The sequence below is a fragment of the Thunnus maccoyii genome, chromosome 17 (genome assembly GCF_910596095.1).
Source record: "Thunnus maccoyii chromosome 17, fThuMac1.1, whole genome shotgun sequence".
NCBI lineage: Eukaryota > Metazoa > Chordata > Actinopteri > Scombriformes > Scombridae > Thunnus > Thunnus maccoyii.
In genome coordinates, this window is record NC_056549.1 from 17,382,700 (window position 1) to 17,396,351 (window position 13,652).

The 13,652-nt window shown below is 43.0% G+C and overlaps 1 protein-coding gene across 6 annotated transcripts in view; it reads right to left on the bottom strand.

Moving 5' to 3' along the window:
- sash1a (SAM and SH3 domain containing 1a) overlaps nt 1-13,652 on the bottom strand; it is a 244,413-nt gene that overhangs the window by 17,420 nt on the left and 213,341 nt on the right. For 5 of the 6 annotated variants that reach the window (XM_042391039.1, XM_042391034.1, XM_042391040.1 and 2 more), the window contains 8 exons: nt 11,402-11,442; nt 10,997-11,086; nt 10,783-10,895; nt 9,339-9,437; nt 4,432-4,567; nt 3,602-4,017; nt 876-950; nt 491-634 (listed from right to left, as the gene is read on the bottom strand). In XM_042391039.1, the coding sequence (XP_042246973.1) occupies nt 491-634; nt 876-950; nt 3,602-4,017; nt 4,432-4,567; nt 9,339-9,437; nt 10,783-10,895; nt 10,997-11,086; nt 11,402-11,442 (1,114 nt within the window). The remainder of the gene's footprint in view (nt 1-490; nt 635-875; nt 951-3,601; nt 4,018-4,431; nt 4,568-9,338; nt 9,438-10,782; nt 10,896-10,996; nt 11,087-11,401; nt 11,443-13,652) is intronic. The other variant, XM_042391035.1, reaches the window with a different exon arrangement.

The window sequence follows — 13,652 nt, forward strand, 5'->3', positions numbered from 1 at the left end:
TTGCATCACTCCATGAGCTCAGCATGAAGCACACACTCCACCCTACACATTGGGTCCAGAGAGAGCACAGCGAAGAAAGAAGTCCAAATGTGTGTGTATGTGTGTTTTAGTGCTCTGTGTTTATTCTGTAACTAACACAAACACTCCCACTCACTCACTGCCTGTGGACAGAATATGTGGCTTACACTGCAAAACATTCTCTAAATGTTTGCAGAACACGAGGAGCTTTCATTTCTTTACAGCTGTGGCGAACTGTTTTAAGGATTAAAGACAGAATGTGTGGATTTGTGAGACCATTTATGTGTTAGCTGCTCCATTTAAAATAAAGTTGAGGTTCAACTTTGTTTATACATACCTCGTTTGCCCTAACATCAAGGGGAACTGTAACTGAACTGCATCGTTCAATCCTATCTGAACAAATACAGGATTCAAAAACTGAGCCTATGGCCATGTGTGTTTTTGTGTGTGTCCAAGTGTGTTTATGTCTAACCTGCTCAGACAAGGAGCTGCTGTACTTCTTCGACATACGTTTCCTCATTGTCTCCTTGACCGACTTGACCTTCTTACCCAGCGAGATCCGAGACGTAGTGGGTGATTTGACCACTTCTCTGTATATAGCCTCCTGCTCTTTATTCTGTGATATTAGAGGAAAAGGGGGACAGAATATAACAGAAAGTGTTATATGAGGAAGCAGAAGTGAAAAATGAGGAAAGATGTGGATGATGCAGGAGAAATTGAACAGGAGCAGACAAAGGGCAGAGAGATCACAAAAACAAAGATGAAAACAGTGGAGAAAAGGTGATTTAGTGTGACAGGAGAATTCAACTTGTGCTTCCTACAGACTCTTCTTATTTTTACAAGCTGCCAGCACTTACATTGGCCTCTGAACCTGTGTTGACCACATGGAGCGAGCGGTTGGACAGGTCAAAGCCTCCGAAGCTGCACGTTCTCTGTATGGGGGGGAAGCGAAAACACAATCAAACAAGTCACACTCAGAAGATCACGTAAAAGTGACTCCCCATCCACACCCGTCAAGGGGTTAACGCACAATGATTCATGCTTGGCACAACACAGGCATCAGTTTGATTAATGTACATGGGAATATGGTTTGCATATATATACAGGGGCATGATGTCATATGGGACTGTGGACAGCCAACAGACATGATGTAACACAAACTATTTTATGAGATTCTCTTTAAATTTGCGAGAGGTCCTAGGAAAATGAGCCATTATATTGACCGTGGGGAGCACATAGTCAATTCCAAAATGTGGCTCATGTGCTTTAAATCTTTGATCACTGGAGAGAATGTCTCTTGATGTGGCCAAATGCATATATTGTCCTTTTAGGCCTGAACATATAGTACATGTATTGCACCCAAGGCTGATGTAAGTCATCTTGTGGTTAATTATGAGAAATGTAAAACTGGGCTTGCTATGCAAACATGCACAACACATAGGTTGGTTGCTTAGAGCTGACAATATGCTATTCTCATCAGAAACATTTTCAGGGAGAATAAATTGTTTCTGCTGAGAGGACAGGGTGATATGGGGATTGTTTTTCTTGACTTTAGGGGTTGAAAGCAAGATAAGGGTAGACACGAAGGGGGAACTATGACATGAGAGGAAAAAGAGATCCAGAATCTTATCACTAAACTGACTTAGAGTTTCCTCTTCTAAGCTCTGCAGTAGGTCACACACAAACATGTAGACACAGACGTGCACATAGGCATCTGCCAAAAACACTCAGTTCAAGTGGGACACTTGATGGTAGTTCTCCTTCGCTTCTAAACTGCTAAACTCCCATGAACCCTCGTCGAAGATCCTCCAAGTGAGAAGGCATTGCACATTAAGAAAATAGTTTTTATATTAGATGTCCACAGCTGCAGTCCACATCACAACTTCCCAGGAAAAGCACAGTTTGGAGAACAAACATGTTTGAAGAGACGTCCAAAAAAGAACTCTGAATGTGATGGTGATGTTCGATGGAATGGACATGCACCCAGAAAAAAATGTCTGTCAAAGATAATCATAAGGGAAAAAAAGGAAAAAAAAAAAAAAATCAACGAAAAAAATCACATCTGCAACCATAGAGGCACGGGCCAAAAAAGGACACGAAAAGCAACAACAGAAAAAGATTTTTTTGGATGAGAACGACCTCACTGGTACACGATAGGATTCGGGTACACTCAAAGCTGCAGGATAGCTCCACTACAGTAATTCACCACCTGACCTATGTGTCACTACTTTTGTTGATATATGATATAAGTGGGAAACATGTAAGTTACTTGCAATACAACCAGACTCTTTTCATGCTGAATCACATTACAAAGTAATTAACTGGCATTTTACATTCACTATGATATTATTAAGCATAAGTACATGTAGTTTAACCTTTTTTTTTTAATATACTCAGCATTACAAGATCAACCTGTAAGGTGATAAGTGTAAAAAGCATTCAGTCATTTAAGTTGACTTAATAAGCCATTCATAAAACCCATTCGTTAAATATGCCTTTGAGACTACTGCTGTGCAGTTCTAAGGATGAGCAGCTCCGAGCTTGTACAACATCTCCTCTGCCCACAGGGATCAGTGTGACTCTGTGAGTGCGCATGTTCTTCAGGGATCTGACATTTATAAAAGGCACTTATAAAACCTCAGCTGTAACTTAACCTCCCATGTGGGGCACTGCACATTCCATAATCATTTCATATTCAGCCATAATAAAGACGGTTTGAAGCCAAAGGCATTCACTTAAAGGTCACAGAAGATGACATTCCTCTAAGGGTAGTTATGTCTGTGACAGAAATGCCAGCCCTAAAAGTTTTCAATACATGAGCATGGCTGCAATACTTTGATGTGGTTATCTTTCTTGTCTGACACAGACGATATTAAATGTAAGTCGAAGACATTTGACTTGTCATGTCTCTTGTTTGTGTATGTTTGTTGTACCTTTAGCTATAACTCTGAGCTATTCTGCAACTTTGAAGTACACAGAGTCCTGCTCACACGTTGTGGTCGATTCAAACCTCATGGTCTAAACTCACAGACTTCTGCTGGATGCGTAAGAGCACACGCTTGGTGCAGCGGTCCACGCTGGCCGCCCACTTCCTGTCCGCCTCACGGTCCTCCTCCAATAGACAGCGGCGCTCAGCGCGGCTGAGGGTAACTGGGCGGACCAGCTGGGCCCAGTTGAGGTGACCGTACAGGCTCCGTTCTACCACATAGGTGATGTTAAGCTCACTGACTGCCGTTCGACCACGCAGCCTGCGTGACGGGAACACCCAACCCCCTCCCCCACCTCCAAAACCTTTTGATTTGGCTACATCACAGCGTGCAGGGGAGGAGGGGGTGACAGACAGAGGGGAGACAGGGGTCTTGGCGTTGCGCGAGCGTTGGTACAGTAGGTGCTTGGTGGAGTAAGCGTAGTTAGGGTCAGGTTTCCGGTGTGTCCAGCTGCCAAGGTGCCGGTTGGCAGGTTGATGTTTGGGGCTGCCTTGGGGACCATCATCCAGGGAGATCAGGAGACGGGACTGGGCATGGGGTTTGGGACGAGGTTTGGTGAGGCCATAGAAGGCATAGAGGGCCTCGTTGTTACTTACCCCATGGGAGATGGAGCTCAGGGCCTTCCGCATCTCGCTGTCGGTCGTGGAACGTGACAGCTTCCCCTCGTCGTCCAATCCACAGCCATCCAGCTCTGAGAAGGAGGAGCCACTACCTCCCACGCCGGAGCCTCCCAGGCCCCCGGAGCCAACTGGTGTTCTCCTGGGTGGGCGGATGAGGCCGTGGGCACTGGAAGACTTACTGAAGGTTTTGACCAGCTTGTGTCCAGACCAGGTGTCCAGGCTGCTGGAGGAAGGGGAGGTCGTCAGACTGTCTGTATCTCCATCCAGAGAGAGTTGATCCTGGGTGAGGGAGGGCAGAGAGGCCTCCTGGGGCAACAGGGGCTTCTTCAGGACCCCTGTATACAGAGCTGTATTGTCCTCACAGGTGGGAGGTGATTCCAGATTCAGAAAATCTACAGGAGAGTAAGACAAAAACATCAGATGGTTTGTTACTCAGGAGGATTTAGACATCAGATTGTGCACAGTCCCATGACCCATCTGTGGTTTTCCAAGCCACAGCTAGCCAGTAAAAATTTCCAAAACACATTCTTAAAGCCTGAGTATCAGGCAAAACCCGTGACAGACGAGGATGTAAAACTAAGGCAAACAATCCTTCCTTTCAAACATCATAATTATTCATTTCCACTAAGATGTCAGATGTACAGTAAACACAATTTTTACACAAAATATTACCTTAATGTAGTCTGACAAATAAACACATGAACTTTAATTGACTGGTACAGTATAAACAAAATACTGACATGTTTAAAATATGCTTCACTGTAAAATAATCCAAATTTGTCATTTTCCAACAAGGGGTTACAAACCTTCAGAGCCATGTTTCTTGCCCTCCTCCACCTTAATAAGTTTTTTCCTGACTCGGCGCGTAGAATTAACCAACTTGTGAAGCCGTTTGAACTTCACAGAGTCCTCTGATTGCTCATCATCTGACTGTTCGCGAGACTGGTGGGAGAGAGGCAAAGGGAAGGGATGATATGTTTAAAGGGACAGACAGTCGGTCACTTTTCAGTTGAATAAACCTTTAAAAGACACAGGTAGGAGAAACAGACACAATCAATTTCTAACTGTTTTGAATTTCATCCATATAAAAAGTAGTACACGGAAATGAAACACAAACTTTGACAAATATACTCTTGAGGATGCTGTTATAATGCGATAGATGGGAGCATTGTTTAGGGTGGATTCAAAGTTAGTGAGGTGAGAAATGGAGGACTGGAAGGATGGCGGCACACTGCATTGTGGGAAGCACATTTTTATAATAAACACAAAACAAAATGCATTGAAACAACGAACCGAATGACACATAAATCTGTATCACAATGAGCAGTTTATTTGATGCGATGTTGCCTTCGGAGGCTGTTTACTCCAGAGGAAATGGAAGGACACTGGTCGTATGTTATGAGTGTCAGCGTCTAAGTGTTTTCTCTCAATTGATGGCCACTGCACAGTCTGCGCAGTGGTAGTGGAGTGGAAAAGAGACAGAATAATGAAGTCACTAACAGTTTCATCACTCACACACACCTCCAAGCCATACTCCCCAAATCAGGGCACACACATATAAACTGTCCAAGCCGTGTGTGTGTGATGATGATGATGATGATGATAAGCTGAGCTTTGGCATGAAGCTTGTTTGACAGAAAGCACTGTCATTATCATGGAGCTCAAACAACTTAATTTGTTTCTATTTGCCACTGGTTTCCACAGCAACACCACCTCTCTGGTCTCACACTGCCAACTCCATGGTTGTGGTTGACTACATCGTTTACAAAGAGACACACATGCATGCCTGCTCACATACACAACCGTAGGAAGAGCGGGCCTTCAGGGCTTGGCTCTCTGTCTGATAATATTCAGCCCTATCCTGCAGATCCGAGCTAACAAGCGGGAAACCGCTTACTCGCTGTTGTTGAGTTTAGACCACAAGCCTGGCTTGGAGGCTGTTGACATTCAGTGGGGATGATGTTAACTGTGGCTGGGTTGAAGCAAGCAGATCTGACACTGTTCATAAATCCTTGATGGCACCACATCACCTAAGCAACATCATGACCTTATTTGTTACAAAGTAACATCATGACTTTTCTATGTTACAAAACCTTACCAATCATTGCCAAGTTGGAAAAAACAACACATTAATCAGTGTTGCACTCTGCACTTGCCCACTTTCATCACCTCTTCATCACTTTCAGAATGGTGTGATCGACTCTCAGGTCCTCTGTTGGCCCAGCAAACCAGAGAGAGCTGGGCTATACCCATTCATTTGGCCTCTTTCAAACTTCAGAAATAGGCTCAGAAAACCCATAACTCCCCTGTCCCTCAGCCCAAATCTCTGTGTCGATCCCTCAACTGAACCACACAATTCTGGCTGCAGCGGTGACTCCTTCAACTTTCCGTTCACCCTGGAAGACGTTTGAGTTTATTAGCTTCAGAGAACCTAGTGTAATAATAAGTCTGTGTCTGAGAGGTTTGATAAAGGAGACCATAGAGAGACTGTGAGATGAGTGAGTCTATCAAAGGTTGGATTGGAATCCATTCCTGGATCTTGGTTTCTCTAAATAACTATTATTGAAAAGAATAAGAGACAGAAAATCTCATATGAAGTCACTTTGTACGTTGACCTGCAAGCATAACTATTCGCAGCAAAACAGGCTGAGTAATTTCATAGAATAAAATATACATAAACATATGTCTCAAAAAGGAGAACAAAGTAAAAATCGATCCTATGTTGTTTATTGTTCTTCTTGTTGTGTGACACAGGGAGAAAAGGAATGGAAAATGATAAAGTAATGACAATATTTAAGTCCTAACTCAGCCCTGAGGAACACCATACATGCAAATGACCAGATAAATAGGAGAAAAGAGACCCACACAGAAAGAAAGCCAAATTTATGTGGCCGTGAATCAAGTAGGGCTGAAAGGCTGTCACGTCCATCAAGGTCAAAGTAACAAATCCATGGCCATAACTGCCATTTCACTTCACAAATTACTTTGAGGATCGTTCCCACGACTTTGGAGGTGCAGTTAAACTCAGAAAACTACAAAATACCATCATCATGGTACAACCTATAATCTCTCTTCCCATTCTGTTCCACAAAACAGAACAGGACAATCTCAAAAGAAGCTAATTCAGGCAGTTAAGTGCACCAATGTGCCTTAATACTTACCACCTCACACAGGACAGCAGGGTTCTATTTCCTGTCTTAACATCCAACAGGTTAGCAAGAGCGAGTCCGGCAAATCCATACTGTGCTGACCACAATGTCACACATGCACGATCCAAAATAATATCTGTGTCCGTGTGCTCATGCTGACAGATACAGATGCAGCCTGTTAGTGAATTCAGCTCTGAGGAATGAGGGGCTGTTTGGAAGTGCCGTGCCGCACAGCTTGCAGAGAAAAGGCGTGTTGTGCATGGAGAACAATCCCAGCATTTGAGCCCCTCTGACCCTGCCTTGGCCCCCACATCGCTAATGGCCAGGCTTGGAATGTGGGCTCCGATCGCCGGGGGAAGACAGACCGGAGAAAGACAGCATCACAGAGAGGAACAGAGAAGGCAAAGAATTGTATATTGCAAAGATGTCAGCTACAAGAATGTAATGTATATTCACATGTCTACATATAGCATGCAGGCGCACGCACGACTGTTAACTGTTTCAATTTGAGGAATGACCTAATTCCATTCATTAGAGGGGAGAGGGGGCAGTACGTGACACCAATAGAGGCCCCAGCAGAGTTGAAATATTTCCTGAAGTGGCCAATTTTGGAACTCGGGGGCAGGGGGGAGATACAGAACTCCCCCCCTTTTCAGGGCCTGGGGGCGAGTGTGAAGTCTTTATCTTCTCTCTTTCTCTCTCTCGTTTCCTCTCTGCCTCCAGCTCTTGCATTTGTTCACAGCCTCCAGAGCCAAGCTGTGTGTTCCTCTAAACAATGCTCCTTCAGTAACTCTTTCCCTCGTCTGTAAAACCTCCCCAATCGATCAATCTTCCTCCGACACTTCCTCCGCCGCTGGCAGCAGAAGGGTACGGGTGAGGATTAACAGGCTGATAAGCCTGATCAGAAAACTCATGCACAATTCAAACGCACACATCAAACAGCCAGACAGCCAGACAGAACTTTGGCTGAGGTTAGGCGTGGAATAATTAACCTATTTTTCAAATGGAAGGAAATCATCAATCATAACCTAGAAGAACAAATTAATAATAAGGGCCCTTTGATGATAGATGAAAAAACTATCTGGATTAGTCTTTATTCAAAGACTGACTGATTCAATTACAGTAACTGATATGTAGATATGATTTCCTTGCATTTATAATGCAAACCATAAATTACTAATTTGAAGAGTCACAAGGGCAGCTCTGAATGTGTAAGCACATCTGTTAATGAAGCAAATTCATCCACTTTAAACACATTTTAATGATGGAAATCAAAACTTGGTCAAATTCTAAGAATGCCTGAATACTGTAGGGGTCAACCTCCTATTTACCCATAACAAGAACATGAAAGATGCATCACACAATCAGTAGATAAGATTAAATGCAAGAGACTTTCCAGAAAATGTCAGTGCTGTTTATCCTGGAATTAGTAGCCCAAAAATAATATTACTCATGTGGAATTTTGCATAAATTCACATCCTGTTTAAAAAAAAAAAAAAAAAAAAAGTGGGTCAGTGTGAGAGTGTATTACTGCATGCTATTCCCATATGCTGCCATACAGTAAAAGCTGCTGTGATCACTGCATCAGAATTGACCTTACATTAAAAAGAAAAGCACACCAACATATGAAAACGCACACAAACACAAGAAAAAGAGCTGACTGATTGTCAACAAACACCAAACCCTATCCTACGGGACCTGATTGTCTGAGCTTCAGCTCCGAAACACTTAACAAACAAGCAGCATCCTCAAAAGTCTCAACTCACTCAACAGTGACCGGGGAGGTTCGGAGGCCTTGTCCCCAAAGATCACAGCTGACAAAATCACTGACTAAAGCCTGTGTTGCCTCAGAGTGGAGAGTTTGGTGGATTTTGTTTGACTCTCCACTTGCCTTTGCAAAAGTTACAATTACAGTTGATTGATAGAAACAGACCCGACCTAAATTTCCATAAAACCATTACCTTGTCACCACAGCAGCCAATTATAACTTGGTTGGGAAAAATTTCTTATCCAATTTATCCATGACAGGATTGAACTGATGGATAAAATAGGAAAGAAGACTGGCAGTCCTCAGTGTTAACCCCAGAAAACAATTCACAGATGTAACACCTAGAGTATTATGATGCACACGACATGATAGAAAAAAATGTATGTGCAAATGTGGATATATTGTCGTTTGGCCAATGAATGAAGAGCAGAGAGAGAAGGGGAGATAAGGGAGGGAGGAAGAGAGTAAGGCAACATGAAAGTTGAGTGAAGGTGGTTTATGCTATGGTGTATAAAACTGCCCAAAATATGAAATATTTCAAGTATGTTTCAATAGGGAAATCTATTGGTGGATTGTACTTAAAGTAGACATCAAACTAGATTAACAACACACACACACCCATACACACACACATTGATATAAAAATGGCCATTCTTCTTCACAACCTCGTTGGCTGAAATATCAAACTGAAAAGGTGAGAGTGGTCGAGGTGAGAGTGTTAAGAGAGGAAGGGTAAAGGGGACAGTTCAGGGTTTTGGGGGAAGAGGGGGTTGGAGGGGGGGAGGGGTGTACTTACGTTGCAGTTTGAGGACTGGTTTAGATTGGATGCAGATCCGTCAGTCCACTCTGCAGTGTCAGTACTGCTGGACTGTCTGCTGCGCTCATACTCCTTCAGCTACGTGGAGAACAAGAGTTTAGAGAGGCAGAGGAACAGGGCAGGGCCACCCACTCTCACCCAGCATGCTACATCTCTCTGGACGGATAGACATCAACAGTGTGCATTCACAGGGCATGTATACAGACAGACAGGCACACAGACAGAAGGACTCAACCAGTGATGTAGTGGTAAATAAAAAAAGTACTGTAGCCTAAGGTTGGTCAAAGACATCCATTACAAATTACACATTATGAAGCGTTGAGTTTTTAATTCCCTATTCTCCTAATAAGTAAATTGCTTTCTTTTACATGTGGTATGACTTTTTGTCATGAAGATTTATGTCTGCCTTTCCAAGAAGACATAAATCTGGATAAACTGGATAAATCTTTACTCAGATGCAGATTGAATTTCTATAACATTTGTAGTCCACTACATCCCTGGACACATACTATATACCACTGTATTGACAATAGCAGAAACCAATGTGATGCTATTGGTCAGTGATGCACAGAACACACTATGTAAAGACACACAAGCACAACGACAGGTCGAAACAACTATCCACAAAGGCTGATAACTGATTTGTCTGAGTGTCAATCATTTAAGAGAGAAGCTGAGATCAGGCAATAGAAAATTAAAGTTTTTGAAAAAAAAAAAAAAAAGAATAGGAAGATAATTAACATCTGCCTGGTGGAGAGCAATCCAGCACTCAAATGCTGCTGGAGAGTCACGCCACCCATAAGCAAGGAATTATAAAAGTTGACTGACAGGAAGGAAGGAGAGAAGATAAGAAAAAAAAGAAGAAGTAAGGCAAATAGAGAAAAAAGAACGAACAATCAACAGAAACTGATTGAAAATCAGATCAAAAAGCAAGAAGTTGAAAGGAAAGCCAAATGTATATCCACCATATCCACCTAGAGAGAAAAACCACAATGCACCGAAGAAACCCCCCAACAGATGGGGCTATTGAGTTACCATGACCATCACCCTGCAATTATGAACTGAGCAACACACCCACACTCACTCCAAGAGATCACACCCTAAAAATCCCCAGACTCCTGAACCTGCAGAAGCATCAATGATCCAGAGTTTATGTTTGTGTGTGTATAAAGAGGACAATGCAAGATTAAAATGTGGGGCCTCGTAGTGGTTAGTAAGAGTGAGTCGTTTTAGTAAGCCAGAGCTGTGGTGGGAGTATGGAGCACAAGGGGGACAAGGCTAATCCAGGATGAAGTGAAGGGATCTGGGGTTTCAAGGGAGGCTAAAAACCGGCAGTCCTAAGGGGTTGGGGGGTGGGGGGGATTGGGTGGGAACAGGAAATGGGATTCAAGAAATGAGACAGGAAGTCAATGGAGGTTCCTACCCGAGCGAGAGCTTCTTCTACAGTGATCATCTTCTCTTTCACCATCATCATCAGCTGGATTCGCTCCTCATCACTCATGGTGATCTCACTGGCCACGTAGCCAATGTCCTCTCCTGAAAGGGGCAAAGGGCAAAAAAGCTCAAGGTCAAACGTGTTGCAAGAACTCTGCAGCACATTGCATCTTTACAAAAAAAAAAAAAAGTGCCACACAAACCTTTGGATGTCTGTCGCATGACAGGTTTGTGCTGAGACTTGCGGAAGTTCTGCCAGAAAGATTTGTTCTTCTTCTTATTGTCCCATTTACCTAAAGGAGGGCAGGTTCAGTCACATAGGGTTAGCATATACCTGACACACAACTAAACTCAATATTCCAATTATATTAAAAACATGTAAAAGATATTGTTTCTAGATACTCTCAGCAGACTACGTTTATTCAGTAAATGCATGTGGATAAGACCATCCTTTCACTTCTCGCAACAATAAAGAATCAGCTTTACACAAAAATGCCTGTCTGGCTGTTGCTATCTTTCAATCTCATCACAAGGATTGTTAAAGTAAATATATTAAGTCAGCAAAGAAGACATGTCTTTCAAAAACATGAAAATGCCTTTCATATTACCTCCAGATCCATCCTCAGAGCTGGATTTGTGCAGGGGCATTCTAGAGAAAATGAGCAAAGAAAGAAAGCATCAACATTAGAAAGATGCAAACCTCCATTTCTGTTTACACATAAACAACATGCCTCAGTCTCTGTCAAAGGCAGCATTTCAAAGTATATATGCTTTATGAAGTACATTTTTGGCAAGGGGGCAGGGGGCTGCAATTCTGTCTGTTCACCACTTGGGGTCAGTGGTGGTACTTAAGTGATAGTGAACCAGGCTCCTGAGGCTTGAGAGGGAGAAGCAGAGGAGGAGAGGAGAGGAGAGGAGAAAGGTAATTGGAACAACTTAAAAAGTGCCAAATAAAGGAGAAGGTCAAATGCAAAAGGCAGAGAGAGGGCAACCAAATGAAAGTGAAGAAAACAGGGTAAAGAGGGAAAGTATGGAATAGAGGAAAAGAAGAACAGAAGGAGAGAGGGGAGGAGGAGGAGGAGGAGGAGGAGGATAAACCACAGGGCAGACTCAGCCTGTTTGTGTTTCCACTTCCCTCCACAGGATAGACAGTCACGAGGAAGACAGAGGGAAGATTGGGAGAAGAGGGAGAGAGGGCATATGAGAGGGAGAGATGGAAAATAACAGAGTAAAAAAAAAAATCCTGACATATCTATAAACCTTCCAAAATAACCAGAACTAAAGGGGAGAAAATAACAACTCAAAGGTTCCTTGTGACACATGAATTGCCCTCAGCTTCCAATCAAAAAGTCATGTATGAGCAGCCTCACCCTATTTTCTATGTCGGCTATGTTAGGCCAGAGCCTGTCTCTCCCTTGTTCTGAAGGAGATGAGAAACCACATCAATGACAATCTATTTCTGTCTTTTTATATATAAAAACACAAGGGAAGGGGGATGAGCTTCAGCTGTTCATGTTCAAAGATGCTAGTGAAGACCTCACAGAAAAAGAGACTTTGTTTTCAGATTTGGCTGAGTAAAAGGGTGAAGAGGAAGTGAACCTTCAGGACGAATCACATCTCTAGATAACCCCCTACAGGTGTGTGTGTGTGTGTGTGTGTGTGTGTGTGTGTGTGTGTGTGTGTGTGTAGGAGTGACAGTGTGAGGTGGTGGCTGCATGCTGCAAATACTCCTCATCCTTTCCATTAGCTGAGAAAAAAGGAATAAATCATAGGGGGGGGGCAAAGGAGAGATAAGAGCTACAAAGTTGAGACCCTATGAGACTTATTAAGAAAATCTCTCTGCTAAAAGGCATCACTGTCTTTTACTGTCTCTCACTGGCAAAGATTCACACACCCACACACTCTTAACATTTGAGCCTGTCACACATGGACATACAGCTGTTGAGACATGCACTGAGACAGGTGGCTGTCAGTGAAGCAATGGTAAAGTGCGTGATAGGATCAAAACTGGATGAACAGGTCACTTCTCTCTCTCTAGTGGCTGAATGTGTTTGTGTGTGTGTGTGTGTATACAGTATGTGTGCATGTGTGTACATATGTTGTTCAGACATGGTAGCCCTCTCTTGGTGCAATGGGAAATCTTCACGTGGCTTAAGCCTGGCTGCCATGGCAACATAATGAGATGCTAATTGAATGGAGGCCTGTATGGTTTGCTCCTCTGCTCATCCCCCTCTCAGATAGGCTAGGGCCAAAGCTAATGCTAATAGAACTCACTCAATAGAAGCTTTTCTGTGGCAGTGCTGCCCCCCCTCCTCCATGCTCTATAAATTAACCTCCCCGTGCGGTGAGCACATGCGTGCACTCGCACACATCCGCGCGCTCACACACTTTAAAAGAGTCTGAATGTCTTTCAAAGAATGTGTCAGTCCAGGCTTTGTGTGGCTAGGCAACTTAATTGGTTTAACCTTAAATCTTTGGCATGCCTTTCTATTTCAATTCTGCTCTTTGCATTGAGCAGGGGACATTTAACTGCTTTTTATCTCATCAGCATAAGAAGCTAACTTTTTAATTTAGGTGTAATATAAAATAGAGGATCTCAACTTTGGCTGAACCTATGTAGGATAGGTAAAAGCTGCTTTTCATGAAACATCTGCATTATGAAAAATACAGTGCTAAAAGTGTTAATGCATCTAGACTGAAACAAAACTTGGATAATACATTGAAGCTATGTGTGAATTGCAATGTTTATTCAGTCAAAATGATATGTCTGACAGTGTTTTTCCTGCCTGGGTCATTTTCAAAATGATCACCTGTGAATGAGGTTCCACCTCTGTGTGTTATAGCTATGGGTGTGTTTAA